This window comes from Tetrao urogallus (genome assembly GCF_951394365.1).
Source record: "Tetrao urogallus genome assembly, chromosome: 3".
Lineage (NCBI taxonomy): Eukaryota > Metazoa > Chordata > Aves > Galliformes > Phasianidae > Tetrao > Tetrao urogallus.
The window spans coordinates 5,106,192-5,120,553 of record NC_136815.1 but is presented as its reverse complement, the minus strand read 5'-3'; the positions used below and the strand labels follow the sequence as shown (position 1 = coordinate 5,120,553).

The 14,362-nt window shown below is 40.2% G+C and overlaps 1 protein-coding gene across 1 annotated transcript in view; it reads right to left on the bottom strand.

Annotated features, from left to right (window-relative positions):
* COL22A1 (collagen type XXII alpha 1 chain) overlaps positions 1–14,362 on the bottom strand; it is a gene marked incomplete at both ends in the record, with an annotated part of 197,594 nt that overhangs the window by 20,458 nt on the left and 162,774 nt on the right. Inside the window, 5 exons of the mRNA XM_079533383.1 lie at positions 728–781; positions 3,465–3,518; positions 5,988–6,101; positions 7,754–7,801; positions 8,381–8,425. Of these exons, the coding sequence (XP_079389509.1) occupies positions 728–781; positions 3,465–3,518; positions 5,988–6,101; positions 7,754–7,801; positions 8,381–8,425 (315 nt within the window). The remainder of the gene's footprint in view (positions 1–727; positions 782–3,464; positions 3,519–5,987; positions 6,102–7,753; positions 7,802–8,380; positions 8,426–14,362) is intronic.

Below are 14,362 nucleotides of genomic sequence, written 5' to 3'. Positions count from 1 at the left end.
AATACGACAATACACAGAGTGCTGGTTATAAGGAAATAATGGACTGCAGCTTTTTAAATCAAAGTGTTGGTTTTCAAAGTAAGCACTTCAGTAATGAACACAGTTAGATTTAGGGTGTACTTTCTGTAATATGTATTTCACGGAATGTTAATAGGAGCTGAGAACAAATATTGTGGAAGAAGACCAGGCTGGAAATCAATGTCATTTAAAATATCCTACAATTTTCTTTGAAGACTGAATTTGCACCTTAAACTACTGACTCAGCCCTCGACAAAAATAAGTGCAAACACTTTCTACAATTTAGACTATTTTCTTTCCTGTGGCACATCCTATATCCATCACCTTCTAGGATTAATAGCAAAACTGGCCTTTTCAGCCTTTTCAGTCCAGAGGTGTTTAGTCTCCTGGACCTCATGTAGATATTAGCTGAGGAAGTGAACAGAAGTTGGGTACTGCAGAGAACTGAATGCATTGAATGAAGAGGTGAGGAAAAAATCATCTTAGAATCCAGCAACACAACACAGGGAAGATCTGAGTTGGAGACTGGAAGGGAATCCTGAGGAGGACTTCTATGGTCCCACTCTTAATAAAGTAAAGGTTTAGCAATGATGGACAAATTTCATCTTTCTTGTCTTTTTTTCAAGTAGTTGTATTTTTCAGCATTAGAGCAACTGTTGAAGAAGGAATCACAAACAAAGCACTATTGGAAAGCATAGTTAATTTTTACCTGTTCGCCTTTTTCTCCTGCATCCCCAGTTATTCCACGGTCTCCTTTAGCACCCTTGATAATGAGAAAAAAAAGTCACTGAAAGTCACTTAGATTCAGTATTTTATTAGCTTTTTGACTTATTTCATAAAGCACTTGGTCATCTGAGCATAAAATACAGAAATAAGAACTGAACCCTGCTTCTGCTCCTATTAAATTCTGCCTGTGATTTTCCCTATCAATGCAGGAGCTAGCAATATATGGGAAAATGGTCTTTAAACAGACTCGGGATGGCCTTTTATTTATATATATATAAATATAATTTCATTTTTTTGGCTTAGGGACACAAAGAGGACATAAACATCCTTAAAAATAAAAAGGCTGCTAGGCAATGTACTAAATGGGATTCTGGTAAGGAATCATTTGGCCCACTAAAGGCATCTACAGCATCAGGTACTAATCTTTTTTGCCTTCAGGGCCAACAATGTCAAAACCAGCATTTCTAAGGTGCAGTCAGAAAATTAATGCCCAGAATGTGCCCTCCAATTTCCCTGTGTCTCTGACAACAGAGCAGAAGCAACTAACTCAGAAGTAGATGTCTGTATTATCAGTGCTTGCAGTTACTTACAGGCAGGATGAATTTCACACAGCAAAAAAAACTGAGATGGTGGGTATACAAATTATGACATGAATGACACAGAGGACACTAATGAATTGCAGGCCATTTAAATGATTCTCTGGTTCATTACATGAGAGCAAGGAGCCAAGTAGGGAAGGGAGAGTTATACACATTTGCATGGTGCTGGTAGAGACAACATACTGCACTTTCAAAGCTGCAGAGCTCTATAGATTTTTCACTATGAGGAGCCTCCTCAAATATCTGGAAAGGAGTCACAGTGACAGCCTTTGTCTTTGTCTCTTCTTTCACAATATTTGCTCTTAACAATTGCAAACGCCATGAGTTTGCCAGTTCACTGAGTGCAAGCCAGATTATTTATCAATTATTTGATTTTATATTATGCACATGTACAGTCTAAGTCTTGTTGTTTGATAGATCATCATCACAGAATCATAGAACGGCCTGGGTTGAAAAGGACCACAATGATCATCCAGTTTCAACCCCCTGCTATGTGCAGGGTTGCCAACCACCAGACCAGGCTGCCCAGAGCCACATCCAGCCTGGCCTTGAATGCCCCCAGGGATGGGCACCTACAACCTCCTTGGACAGGTTTCAACTAAACAGGTTTAGAAGTTGTTGTGAAGAGCCTTTGCAGTGAGAGTTGGGGTTGGTCAGCCTGGAGAAGACTACAGAGAGACCTTATAGCAGCCTTCCAGCAGCTGAAGGGGGGCCTACAGTAAAGTTGGAGAGGGATTCCTTATTAAGGAGTATACCGTATACTGATAAGAGAAAGAGTAGTGGCCTTAAACTAAAAGAGATTAGATTTAGATTAGCTATAAGGAAGAAATTATTCACTACGAGGATGGTGAGGCTCTAGAAGAGGTTATCCAGAGAAGCTGTGGTTAACCCATCCCTCGAGGCATCCAAGGCCAGGCTGGATGGGGTCCTGCGCAACCTAATCCAGTGGAAGGTGTCCTTGCCCACAGTAAGGTGTTGAAACTAGATAATCTTGGGGTCCCTTCCAATGCAAACCATTCTATTCAGTCTTGCTACCCAGATCTCCACTTTTGCATAGCATTAAAAAAAGCAGCATATGGGAGTCCCAGACTACCTGGGTTTTCCACTGCTTGTTGTCTTTATGGATGCTAATTCCTCTGAAAATTTAATCTTGGGAGGTACTCTCATTTTGATCGGCCTTAATGTTTGCTTTTGAGACTCTACTGCTCTACTGTACCTTCAGCACACTTTAATTTGCAAGATTTAAAATTAATTTATGAATCAGTATTAGTTTGTCCTACAATAATAAGTGCAAATACAAAGATGTTAAAATAGTAGAAGTTGTTTTAGACAGTAGATCAGGATGCAGGGAAGTATGTAGAAAACCTGTGGCCTTCATTTCTTCTCTCTCCCTCCATTGATTTGTTTTGATTTATTTCACATTAGGTAGTTTTAAAAGTTTCGACTGACCAGGCACTGGCACTGTGAACAGAATGCTGACAGAGCTATTTGTGGGAAATGCTCAAAATGTGATATTATTGGAATCCTTCAGACATCGTGCTTGATATTGGCCTACATCCCTAAATCATGATGCAGAAAGATGCATCTGAACCAAGTCGTTCTTTTTACAGTGTATTTCAGGGAGCATTCAGGATCTATGGATCTGCAAATATTGCACATGGTGCATTTGAAGGCCACGCTTTAATTTAAAGGGATTCCAACATGTGGGATATAGAAAGGAGAGAATCAATGCAGGAAGAAGGTTACTTGCTGAAGCTTTAATTGCTTCCTCACCTGATTTGCACTGACAGTTGATTCTAATTTCCATGTCTCTCCTCAAAATATTAGTGAAATGAAATTCTTTATCAAGAATCAAACACTTTACATTTTGTTTTGTTTCATTTCTGTTTGTTTGTTTTTGTGAACAGAGGGATGATAGAAGACTGTATTTAAATGGAACAGTGTTCACATAGCTGTGCAGTTCTGTGCACCCGTGGTACTCCACTGAAATGCCAGCGCAGGGCCCACCAATAAGTCAGATCTGCTCCTTAATATAGAGATGGGTCCTATCAACAGCTTGTGTCAACAGTGCTCGAACTAATCACAGATAATTTCTGCTTAGAACACTAAAGATCAACAAACCTTTTGGCCATCCAGTCCAGGTGGGCCTGCAGGACCTCTGGGACCAGCATTTCCCTGCAATTCAGAAGAGGTAGAGGTAAATACTAGTTTCTTACATTTCAAGAAGGCAGAGCCTGTCATCCTCAGTGCTGGAGCCAAGGTGGTCAGGACACTTTTATGCTCAGCACTGCAGATTGAACTATTCTCCAGCACCTACTGTACTATACAGATCTTTTTGCATATGGCATTGAAAGGTTCATCAGCACATTATGTATGCCACTTGGTTAACTTACAATAATGCCTAACACTGTAGTTGGCTCTTTTACAAACAAGCTAACCCTTAGGAAATCTTTGTGGTTATACATATCAGCCTTGGCCACTGCTGGAAACACATAATCTCAAGGGGAAGTCACAACCAGAGTGCCAAAACCTATAATGGTACAATGTGGTCAAGATCTTGATTCATTAGAATAACATTCTCTGTCCGACTTTTTACAGGAGTGGCTGGTTTCCTGAAGAAGTAAAGTTTTGATTTTCTTCTTCCGAATTCCTCTTTGCAGCTCAAATGAGATGCATCAAAGCTCACTATAGACAGATGGGTCAAATTCACAGTTACACTATACATCTTTTCACTCAATTATTTCCACTTAGTAGAAATGTAGAGATCTACTAGCATGACTGATGGAGGAAAACTGAAACAGAGAACATTAAATAAGATTTTCTAGGGTTGTGAAATAATACAGGATCTCTGGATGGTAGAAGGCCATCACTTTTATTCTCACTCTTTCCTGACAGATAATTGAAAAGGTTAAGGGATTAATTTCAGCACATGTCATTTATTAAAACCCCTTAACCTCCATTCTTTATTTCAAGTCCTCTGCAAAATCTGTGTCTCTTAAACAATAGCTACTCCTAAAACTTCCCTTAGGCATCCATGTAGCCAGCAAAAAGTCCACGTAATGATCATGTCTCAATCAGCAATGTACTCCACTCACTCCTCAGTCACTGTTCTCTACTTTCCTTTCACATACCGCTGCTATTTCTCCTTCTGAACAATGAACATGACTGAAAAACAGCTTCTGGGCTATTTGGTTTCTCCTACAGAGTAGATGATGGACAAGAACGGGTGGATAGGTACTGTTTTTTTCTATCCCTTCAGTGGCAGCAAGGGCTATTGAGAGGTCCAGGAAAACCCATCTCATAAATATGTGGCTGATAGGCTGGTGCAATCACATGAGTTTTTGGTTTTTTTGACCATGGAGTGGCTTACCAGGTCCCTGTCCTGATGGCTACAGATGGGTCTCACCAGTCTTAAAGGGGGAAACAGATCCTAGGCCAGGAGATGGCAGAGCTCATTGAGATGGTTTTAAACTAGATGTGAAATAGGAAGGGAATAAAATAAGGCTCACTAAAGATGAGTCTAGGGGAATGACAGGATGACAGGATTGGGAGTGAGGCAAATGTCTCAGCTGAAGTGCATCAACACCAATGGACGCACCATGGACAACAAACAGGAGGAGCTCTCAGCCACTGCATGGAAGGCAAACTATGACTTAGTTGTCATTACTGAAACATGGTGGGATTGGTCCCACAACTGGAATGTCTCAATGGAGGGCTATAAGCTCTTCAGAATGAAAAGGCAAGAAAGGAGATTTGGTGGCATGGCTTCCTATGTTAGAGACTGCTTTGATTTGTTGAGCTTGTGGCTCACTATGATAAGGTTAAGTCTATGTGGGTAGGGATTAGGAGGAAGGGTCAGTAGGGCTGACATCCTGGTGGAGGGTCTGTTATAGACTGCCTAACTAAGATGAAGAGATGGATGAGTTATTCTACGAGCAGCTGGCAGAAGCTGTGTGATCACCAGCCCTTGTTCTCATGGGGGACTTCAACTTCCCTGAAATATGCTGAAAATTTAATACAGAGCAGAAAAAGCAGTGGAGGTTTCTAGAATGTGTGGGAGATAACTTCCTGATGCAAATGGTAAGAGAGCCTACCAGGGGAGGTACCCTGCTAGACCTGCTTTTCAGAAACAGAGAACTGCTTGGACTTCTGGAGAGGAGACTTTGAACTATTCAGGACACTGGTACAGAGGGTCCCTTGGGAGTCTGTCCTGAAAGGTAAAGGGCTCCAGGAAAGCTGGTCACTGTATTCAACTCTGGTGAGGCCACACCTTGTGTACTGTGTTCAGTTTTTGGCTGCTCACTACAAGGAAGACATTAAGGCTCTGGAGCATGCCCAGTGAAGAGCAGTGAAGTTTGCAAGGGGTCTGGAGCACAAGTCTTATGAGAGTGGCTGAGGGAACTGGGATTGTTTAGTCTGGAGAAAAGAAGGCTCAGAAGAGACCTTATGGCTCTCTGAAGCAGCTGAGATTCAGTCCACTGACTTCAAAGACAGCTATAAAAGATTCAGTTCATTGTAACTGAAAAAAAATAAAAATCAACCATGCAAAAATATTGTTAGGGGAAAAAAAAAAATGGGTAAAGCATATTCAAGGGATATAGTTAAACCAAACCCAAGGGATGACCACTTCCTTAGCTCTCTTACCATTTTCCCATCCTGGCCATCTCTACCTGGTGGTCCTCGGAGACCTTTGTCACCTTTGAAACCTGGGATGCCTGGCAGTCCTGGTGGGCCAGGCGGGCATTCAGTGCACACATCCTAGGAGAGAACATTAAGAAGTAAGTTAGCAACAGACTGAAGGTATCTAGTAGAGCTTGCAGATGCTGAGTATGAATGCAGCAGTGGGGAGCTAGCACAACCTGTAGGCCATTGCACTTTGACCACATCAAGGAGTTGCTGGGTTATGTTGACGTACAGTGAAGTGAGGTTAGTGTAAAGGAGAGAGAGGGCCAGTTGCTGAGCTTCCATAGGATCCCTTGGAGTGTTTTGGACAGCTCTTAACTGATCTTAACAATCAAGAAACTGAGGAAACAAGATCAAATAGCCACAAAGCAACATTATCAAGAAAAGCTTTGTTTGTAATCTACAAGACTACTTGAAGAATATTCCATCTGTATCAGTCAAAAAGTTGCTGAGTTACTGCTAAGAGGGCATACTGATATGGAAAACTGCATTGTTGCAGCACAGGACCAGAAAGGCTGAAAGACAACATAGCCCAAACAATGGGACACCGTGTCAGCTTGGTACAACTCCCAACTCAGCCAATGATCCATTGTGAAATTGCAGGGTAAAATGTCTTTCTGAACCTCAGTTCCTCCATTTATATTTTCCTACTGAAAATGTAAAAGCTTGAGAGATATACAGAACAACCGAGCCTTAGTTGCATCTGGAGTCATAAGGTGATGCTATATGTAAAGCTGGGCCAGGTACAGAGTGAAAAACATAAAGAATATGCTGTGTGAATGCAACTGTAACATAATAGAAGTTTTTTTTTAAAAACAAAAAACAAAACAAAAAAAAAAAACCATCAAAATGACATTCCATACCCAAGAAACAGAGAACAGAGAAACAGTGTTGCTACTTTCCTGATCAGAAATACCAAACAATGCAATATAGTGAATTCTCTGGAAAAAAATACAGTGTTGCCTGAGAAAAACAGCTCTTCAATGAAGTCATTTCAAAGCAGCAATCTTAAAAGGGTCATTTTGTTTATGTGGTTAGTAAAAAAAGTAATTTTTTAGTTTCTTCTAATCAATAAGGAAGGATTTCATTCCATGTCTCAAACCTGCTTAAAAATCTCCCAACTCAGCCCACGTAAATCTTTAAAGATTTTGCAATCAGCACCTCTCAAACAGAGACTCGTTTTCCAGACAACTGTCTACATGGAGAGTAAAAGCAGACAGACAGATCACCATGTTTGAAACATGGGTGCACGTGGGCTTAATTACCTGCATCCTTTGAGACGCATTATGCAAACTGAATTTGCACCCACAGTGCGAAGTGTGGTCACTTGCACGTGTGTGTGAAAGATCAGCCATTTAATTAAAGTGCTTTCCATTTTCTGCTTTAGGTAATACAACTTCACAATAGTTATTCCTGCTTGGAAATGAAAGCCTCCCAAAGAGATAAAAAAAAGTCTTAGAGTTTTTACAACTTAAACCACGTTACAAAGATCTTTGTAGACCATATCACTAGTGTGGGCTGCTGGAGAGCACTGGGTTTTGATCTCCAGCACATCCTTGTGTGTCCCAACAGCTGTGTCAGTAGGAGACCTGCAATTTCCAAGTTCTGCTGGAGTAATTTAAGGCATCTTTTGCACTTCTAGCTCTGACACTTTCCCATCGCATGGTGTTAGTTAGGTTTCAATCAAACATTCAGATAAACTCCCACCGCCCTCAGAAGCTGATTACCTTCACTAAGAGATTTATGTCCTCTGGAGAGAGCAGGGGTGAGGTACCCTGTGGAGTGAAAAATTCAGGCAACGTTAAAAGGTGTAAATGTAAGAAATCTTCCTGAACATATCTGTGGCCTGGTATAAGTTTCTCTTTGGGCTAAAAACATTCCAGTTCTCTTACATTACCAATGAACATCATATCTGAGACCTCTGTGTATTCTGTGCCCTGGTATAAGTTTCTTCTTGGGATAAAAAAAAAAAACAGTTCCTTCACATTATCAGTGAACATCATATCTGAGACCTCTGTGTATTTTTGATCATGTACTTGCTCATAGCACACTATAGTATATATATATAATTTGCCTTTACAATTTTGGCTTTTTTTTTTTGCGTGCAGAACATTCAGTTATTTTCATACTGTTCCAAACCATCATAGGTGTTTTTATTATATTTTTTTAATAGTTCCTAGGTTTTGTTTGTTTGTTTGTTTTTGTTTTGTTTTTTCCTGGGAAGAGCAGCAGAGAAAAAACTCTGAACTGTCCTCGAGACAACTTGTACTGGAGGAAAATAAATGAGATAGAAGGGAACAGAACAGCAGGACAAAAACTTCTGTGGGATGCAGCATGGAAGAAAAGTTACATACTGGTTTTCCAGGAGGTCCTCTTTCCCCTGGATTTCCAGGTAGACCCTATAAATATAGAAAAGGAAAATTCTATGAGATTATGATATGCTAACCCTCTGGTTGCTCCCACATTCTGCTGATTGCTTTGGACTGACAAATGTTTCTGCTGAGCACTACTGCTCTCTGCATGTGGCACACAGTCAACTCCTCCATGTACGAATTTAGAAGTTGTACTTCTCTGGTTTTTTGCTGTTTCTTAATCACTTCTTCTCATTCCTTCCTAAATCTCTCTTATCTACATTATGACCCAGTGAAATTCATCTGAGTCACACAACTGAAATTGCTCTGGCACGTCTCCTGGTCCCAGGAAACAGTATGACTGCGGAAGTGTGAAGGATGAAGCTTTAAATTCCTGAAGACACCTGTAAAATGAAAAATCATGGCCTCTCTTTGCATTAGTGTTGCAAACAAATCCTTGCACCAAAAATAGCTAGTAAATTTTTTTCTTTTTTTTTCTTTTTTGATGTGAAAAAAAGTATTTGTGTCACCTTTCATGAGATGATAATAAGGAAATGAGAAGCATTCTTGGAATTTAAGTTGCAGGAAACTATGGCTGGGAAAAGGGAACCCTAATGGGCATCTCCTGCCTGTTATTAGCAAGTTATTAATCTGTTAACAAACAATTTGTTTTGAATCTTTGCATTAAGTAATGCTTACATGGGGAACTGAGTTTCTTAAGCAGAACAGCTGGTCATCACTCAGACAGTGAGGGAAATCTTCAGTGGCATTTTCAGTTGGACTGAGATTTCCAAAACCACTCTCTAACTTCTCTATCAAGCTAGCCTGTTGCCCTATGTAATTAGTCCTGCATATGTGTGATCCATTGTTATTGATCGTCTTAAATTGCATACAAAAGACTGACCTACACAACCACATTTGCACATGCAGAACAGTTTCTACTTATTATTTAGAAGTATCTTGTGCTCAGTTTGGCTGCTTCTGCAAGGACTCACCTGAGGAGGTCTCTATGATTCCCTGGTGCCAGATTCCCCACCCAGGACATTAATCAACAAAAGTAATGTCTGTAAATTGGCCTAGGCTCAGCACACCCAAGGAACACCTAGGGCTACACAAATTAGAACATGGAAAAAAGCTTTAATTAACCAAAGGCTTTGTTAGGAAGGGGCTTAGGAATTATGTCAATCACGTGAATTCAAGTTGGTCCATCATTTCCAGTAAGTCCATTGTACTATTTATGAAGTCAGCTAGACAGGGAGTTCCTTGGCTGACTGGGGAACTCATGATCTATGTGCACGGGGTGTGCACAGAGGCACAGTTGTGATAACCTACTATACCACAGTTACAGCTATAGGGCAAAATAGGATTTCATCCTTGCATCTCGCTTATAATTTAAATTCTATAGTCCATGTCAGAGCAAAGAGAAAATAAAAAATATTTGGTAGCTCTTTTTCTATGTCCATATTAAACACTTCCGAGTGAATGACAACCCAACAGTTACCTTGGCTTCCTAAGAGATGAATATTAAATATGAACTAAGTGACGTAAGCGGAACTGAACTAGTACTGAATTCCATGGATGAAAAGCTTGTTTTTAGAGGAAGCTAAACCTTCCACAGGTGAGATTCAAGAGAAGGCAAAGTGTGAAGGAGATATTCACATATTGGCTATGTTAAGGAAGATTCACACAGGATTTGTTTTAAGGAGTTCAATAGAAAGCAAAGACTTGAGCCACGAGAATCAACCTCGATCAGAAAGTAACTAGAACTGAAATTCTCTTCAACATGGCTATGATATCTACCTTGCATCAGATTGCTTTGAGACAAAGAGATAGACCTATCTTCTTGAAAGCTGTATGATGTGGAGCCAGTGATGTCTTTGAATAGGATGTAAATAAATCAGGATGAGAAAAGCCATGGTTGGTGAACTTGAAAACAACAGCAACCCCAGGAAAAGCCAAAAAGTTGAAATACAAGACAGCAATAGAGTCTCATTTGATGAATGACTGTCTGAGTTGAAATATAGGACAATGGGACATGTTGCATTATTGCAGAATAGGCAATGGGCTTAGTCCAAAACAAAGAAAACACTGCTGAGCTATGGAGACATGGAGTTAGAAAACATAACCAGCTACAAGATGTGAACTACTCCAAGTTGACTGAAAATGACAGAAGGTACAGAGTGTAACTGCAATTGATATTAGAATATCAATTAATAGTGTCACTGGATATCAGGGAGGACAAAGCAGGCAGCAACAGGGAGGTGTGATGCACAGGATCCAGAGTACTTGATTGACCTGCAAAAGGTGACACACACAAACGGTCCCAAAGCGGGAATGGGTGGAAGTTGTGTAAATGACATGTTGAAAAATGAAAGAAAGAAAATTTATAAGGAAGCCAGCCACATGCAACAGCAAAATCACAAGCATATGGTTGGGAAGTAGTACTATAGAAAACTAGACATAAAATCACTAGCATAGACGTGTTCTGATTTCCAGGAATAACAAGAAAAAAAAGGAAACAATGACTATCCTTTGATTCGGGGTGCATGAATTCTAAAGCAAAGACAAAAACTCCTTGGAAATGGCCTTGTAACTGCATGGGAAAACCAACCCCAGGAACGAAAAGTCTGTTCTTCAGATCCAGTGGCAGTAATGTATGCACACATTAAGTTTTTGCAATTACAAAAATAAATAGATGGAAAGATTAACTTCCCAGTAAAATTGGAATGTAGTTATCAGTAATAATTAGCACATTTAAGAATGATTAATGTTTATGTTAATTAAAATTACCATATTCAAAATACAGAAAGACCAAATCAAATGGGTGCCCTCAGTGCTATCTGTAGGACAAGAGACTTTGTCATTCAGATTGTATTTTAATTTAAGGTATGCTGAAAGGAAACTTTTTCTCTCCCAGGAGACAAGCAGAGCAGAATGGATGCTTCCAGAGAAAAGCATAGAATCATTTTCTGCAGCTTTCAGAGCATGATACAGATTTGGCCAATTTCTCTGGATAAATTACTTAAGGCTATGCTTTTTTTAATAGTTGATTCAGGAATACTGCCAGCTTTAAATGCGCTTGGATTTTTCTTTTTTCCAAAAGTAAGTAAAATTAATATTTGAAGTAACTTTATTGAGGGAATGAAATTAGGCATGTAACAGTCCTATTATGGAGAAAAGTAGTCCAGCTAGAGGGAAATACAAATTACTGAATAATATTATGGAATGGCTTGAGTTAGAGGGGTCCATAAAGCCCACCTACTTCCAACTCCCCACCATGGACAGGGTTGCCACCCATATCAGATCAGTCTGCCCAGGATTTGATCCAACCTCCAGGGATGGGACAATCACAGTTTTTCTGGGCAACTTGTTCCAGTGCCTCACCATTCTCTGAGTAAAGAATTATCTCCTATAATCTAATCTAAATCTCCCTTCTTTTAGTTTAAAATCATTCTGCTTTACTGAACTTTATTAGGCTCACATGCACACAGTTTTCAAGTCTGTCCAGGTCCCTCTGGATGGTGTCCCTTCCTTCTGCCGTATCAACTGCACACTCAGCTTAGTATCATCAGCAAAATTCCTGAGGGTGCACTCAATCCCACTGTCTAGATTGTTGATAAAGATATTAAAGAGCATCAGTCACAGTGCAGACTCCTGAGGGACTCATCATCAGCCTCCTCCTGGACACAGAGCCATTGAAAGCAACTCTCTGGCGCTGGTTATGCAGCCAATTCCTTATCCATGAAATAGAAGACCCAACAAATCCACATTCTGCAATTTACAGATAAGGATTGTTGTTGTGTGGCACTGTGTCAAAGACCTTACAGAATTCCATCGGTTGGTCTTCCTTTGTTGGCTGATACTGTTGCTCCATTCTAGCAGGCCACCAGAGGCCAGGCATAATTTGCTCCTGGTGAAGCCATGCTGGCTATCGCAGCTTACCTCTTCACCTTGCACGTGTCTTAAAATAATTTAAAGCAGGATCTGTTCCATGATCTTTCCTGGCACAGAGGGGAGGCTTACCAGCCTGTAGATGCCCAGGTACTCCTTTTTACCTTTCTTAAAAATGGGAGTGATGTTTCCTTTTTTCCAGACAATGGGAATTGGCCCAACAGACGTGACTTTTCAAATATGATGGAGAGTGACTTGGCAGCCACCTCAGCCAGTTCCTTCAGGACACTTAGATGCAAGATATCTGGCCTTTTGACTTGCATATATTTAATCTCATCAAGTGTTCTCAAACTCTCTCTCTGCTTACAGTGGGAGGGATTTTGCTCCCCCAACCTCTAACTGGAGGTGCAGGGACATGAAAGATTTGGAAAGCCTGGTTGCCAGTAAAGACCAAGGCAAAGAACATGTTGATTATCTCAGCCTTCTCTTTGTCCACTACAGCCACTTCTCCCTTCTTACTTATCAGAGGGGATACACTCTTTTTGGGGGTACGCTCTTCTTTTCTAACCAATGAACCCACAGAATCTCTTGTTATTCTTTGCATCCTTTGCCAAGTTCAGTTCCATCTGTTCCTTGGCTTTTCTGTTCCCATCCCCAAACATAAGAAGAAAAAAAAAAAAAAAAAAAGAAAAAAAAAGAAACAAACAAAAAGAAGAATATAAAAAAGTTTGCTTTAAGTTCAGGCTTCAAGAATCAGGGCTTTAATTAATTTAAAAAACAAACAAGCAAACAAAAAAAAAAAACAAAAACCACAGATTTAGAGAGAATAACACAGGTAGACCAGAGATGATAAAGAGGAAAAAAAAAAAAGCAGTAGATTCAGCTGTTCACTGCTTTGTCCAGAAGAAGAGGTTCTGCAGAGATTTATGGACAGATTTTTTGAGCACAGAACCACGGAATCATAGAAGATGGAATGGACATCTGGAAATCATCCAGTTGAACCCTCCATTAAAGCAGGTTCCCTTCAGAAGGCTGCACAGGAAAGAGTCTGGGTAAATTCCGAATATTTCCAGAGAAGGAGACTCCACAACCTCTACAGACAGCCTGTTCCAATGCTCTGTCACCCTCGAAGTAACAAAGTTCTCCCTCACGTTCAGATGGAACTGTCCGTGTTCCAATTTGTGATCACTTGACTCCCAACCATTAGATATTTATAAGCATTGATAACATCCCCCCTCAGCCTTCCCCAGGCTGAGCAGTCCCAGGTCTTTCAGCCTTTCCTCATAGGGGAGATGTTCCATGTTCCTCATCTTTGTGGCCCTCTGCTGGACTCTCTCTAGAAGTTCCACATTGAACTCTCCAGCTTTGAGGTCTCACTGAACTGCAGTACAGCCTAATGGTGTGTCAGACACTCCTTCCAGGATGCAGTCATGCAAAAACAAAAAACAACAACAAAAAAAAGTGCTCCTCTGAGAGATAATTCTGGTCAAAGCTACTGCAAAGGGAGTATTTATTCTTTCACCTCCTGAAATACAACTCTAAATATGATATTACAGTATCAGGGAATATAATAACCTATAAGACACATTTCCAAGGGCATCTGATGAGTCAGCAGTTGGAAAAACAAGGCAGAGAATAGACTACTGTATGTAAATGTGATTTAGAAGAATTAATCAGTCTCGGAAAAAAAAAAAAAAAAAAGAAAAAAAAAACCATGAAATACATTTGCAGAGGCCACAGCAAAAGACAAGACATTGAGGCAAGTCATTAAGGCTGTTGCTACTGAATAGCTTCGGAATTATGTGGCAAGCTCCTATCAGCAATTCAAATCAGAGTGTTTCTAACTGATGACATACTGCATAAACACAAGAGAATACAAAAATGGGCAAGCTTCAAAGAACACAGAAATGCTACACTGATACAGAAATGTGCAAAAAGCATAACCAGAAATCCTTTGTACTATGCATAAATGAAAGTGGAGATCAAGGAACTGGGAAACGCAGGATCTTGTCAAACAAAGTATCCCTGCTGTTATACCAAGAAATGCTGGAATGTGCTCTGTAGTTACATTTACACATCCTGAAATACAGGTAG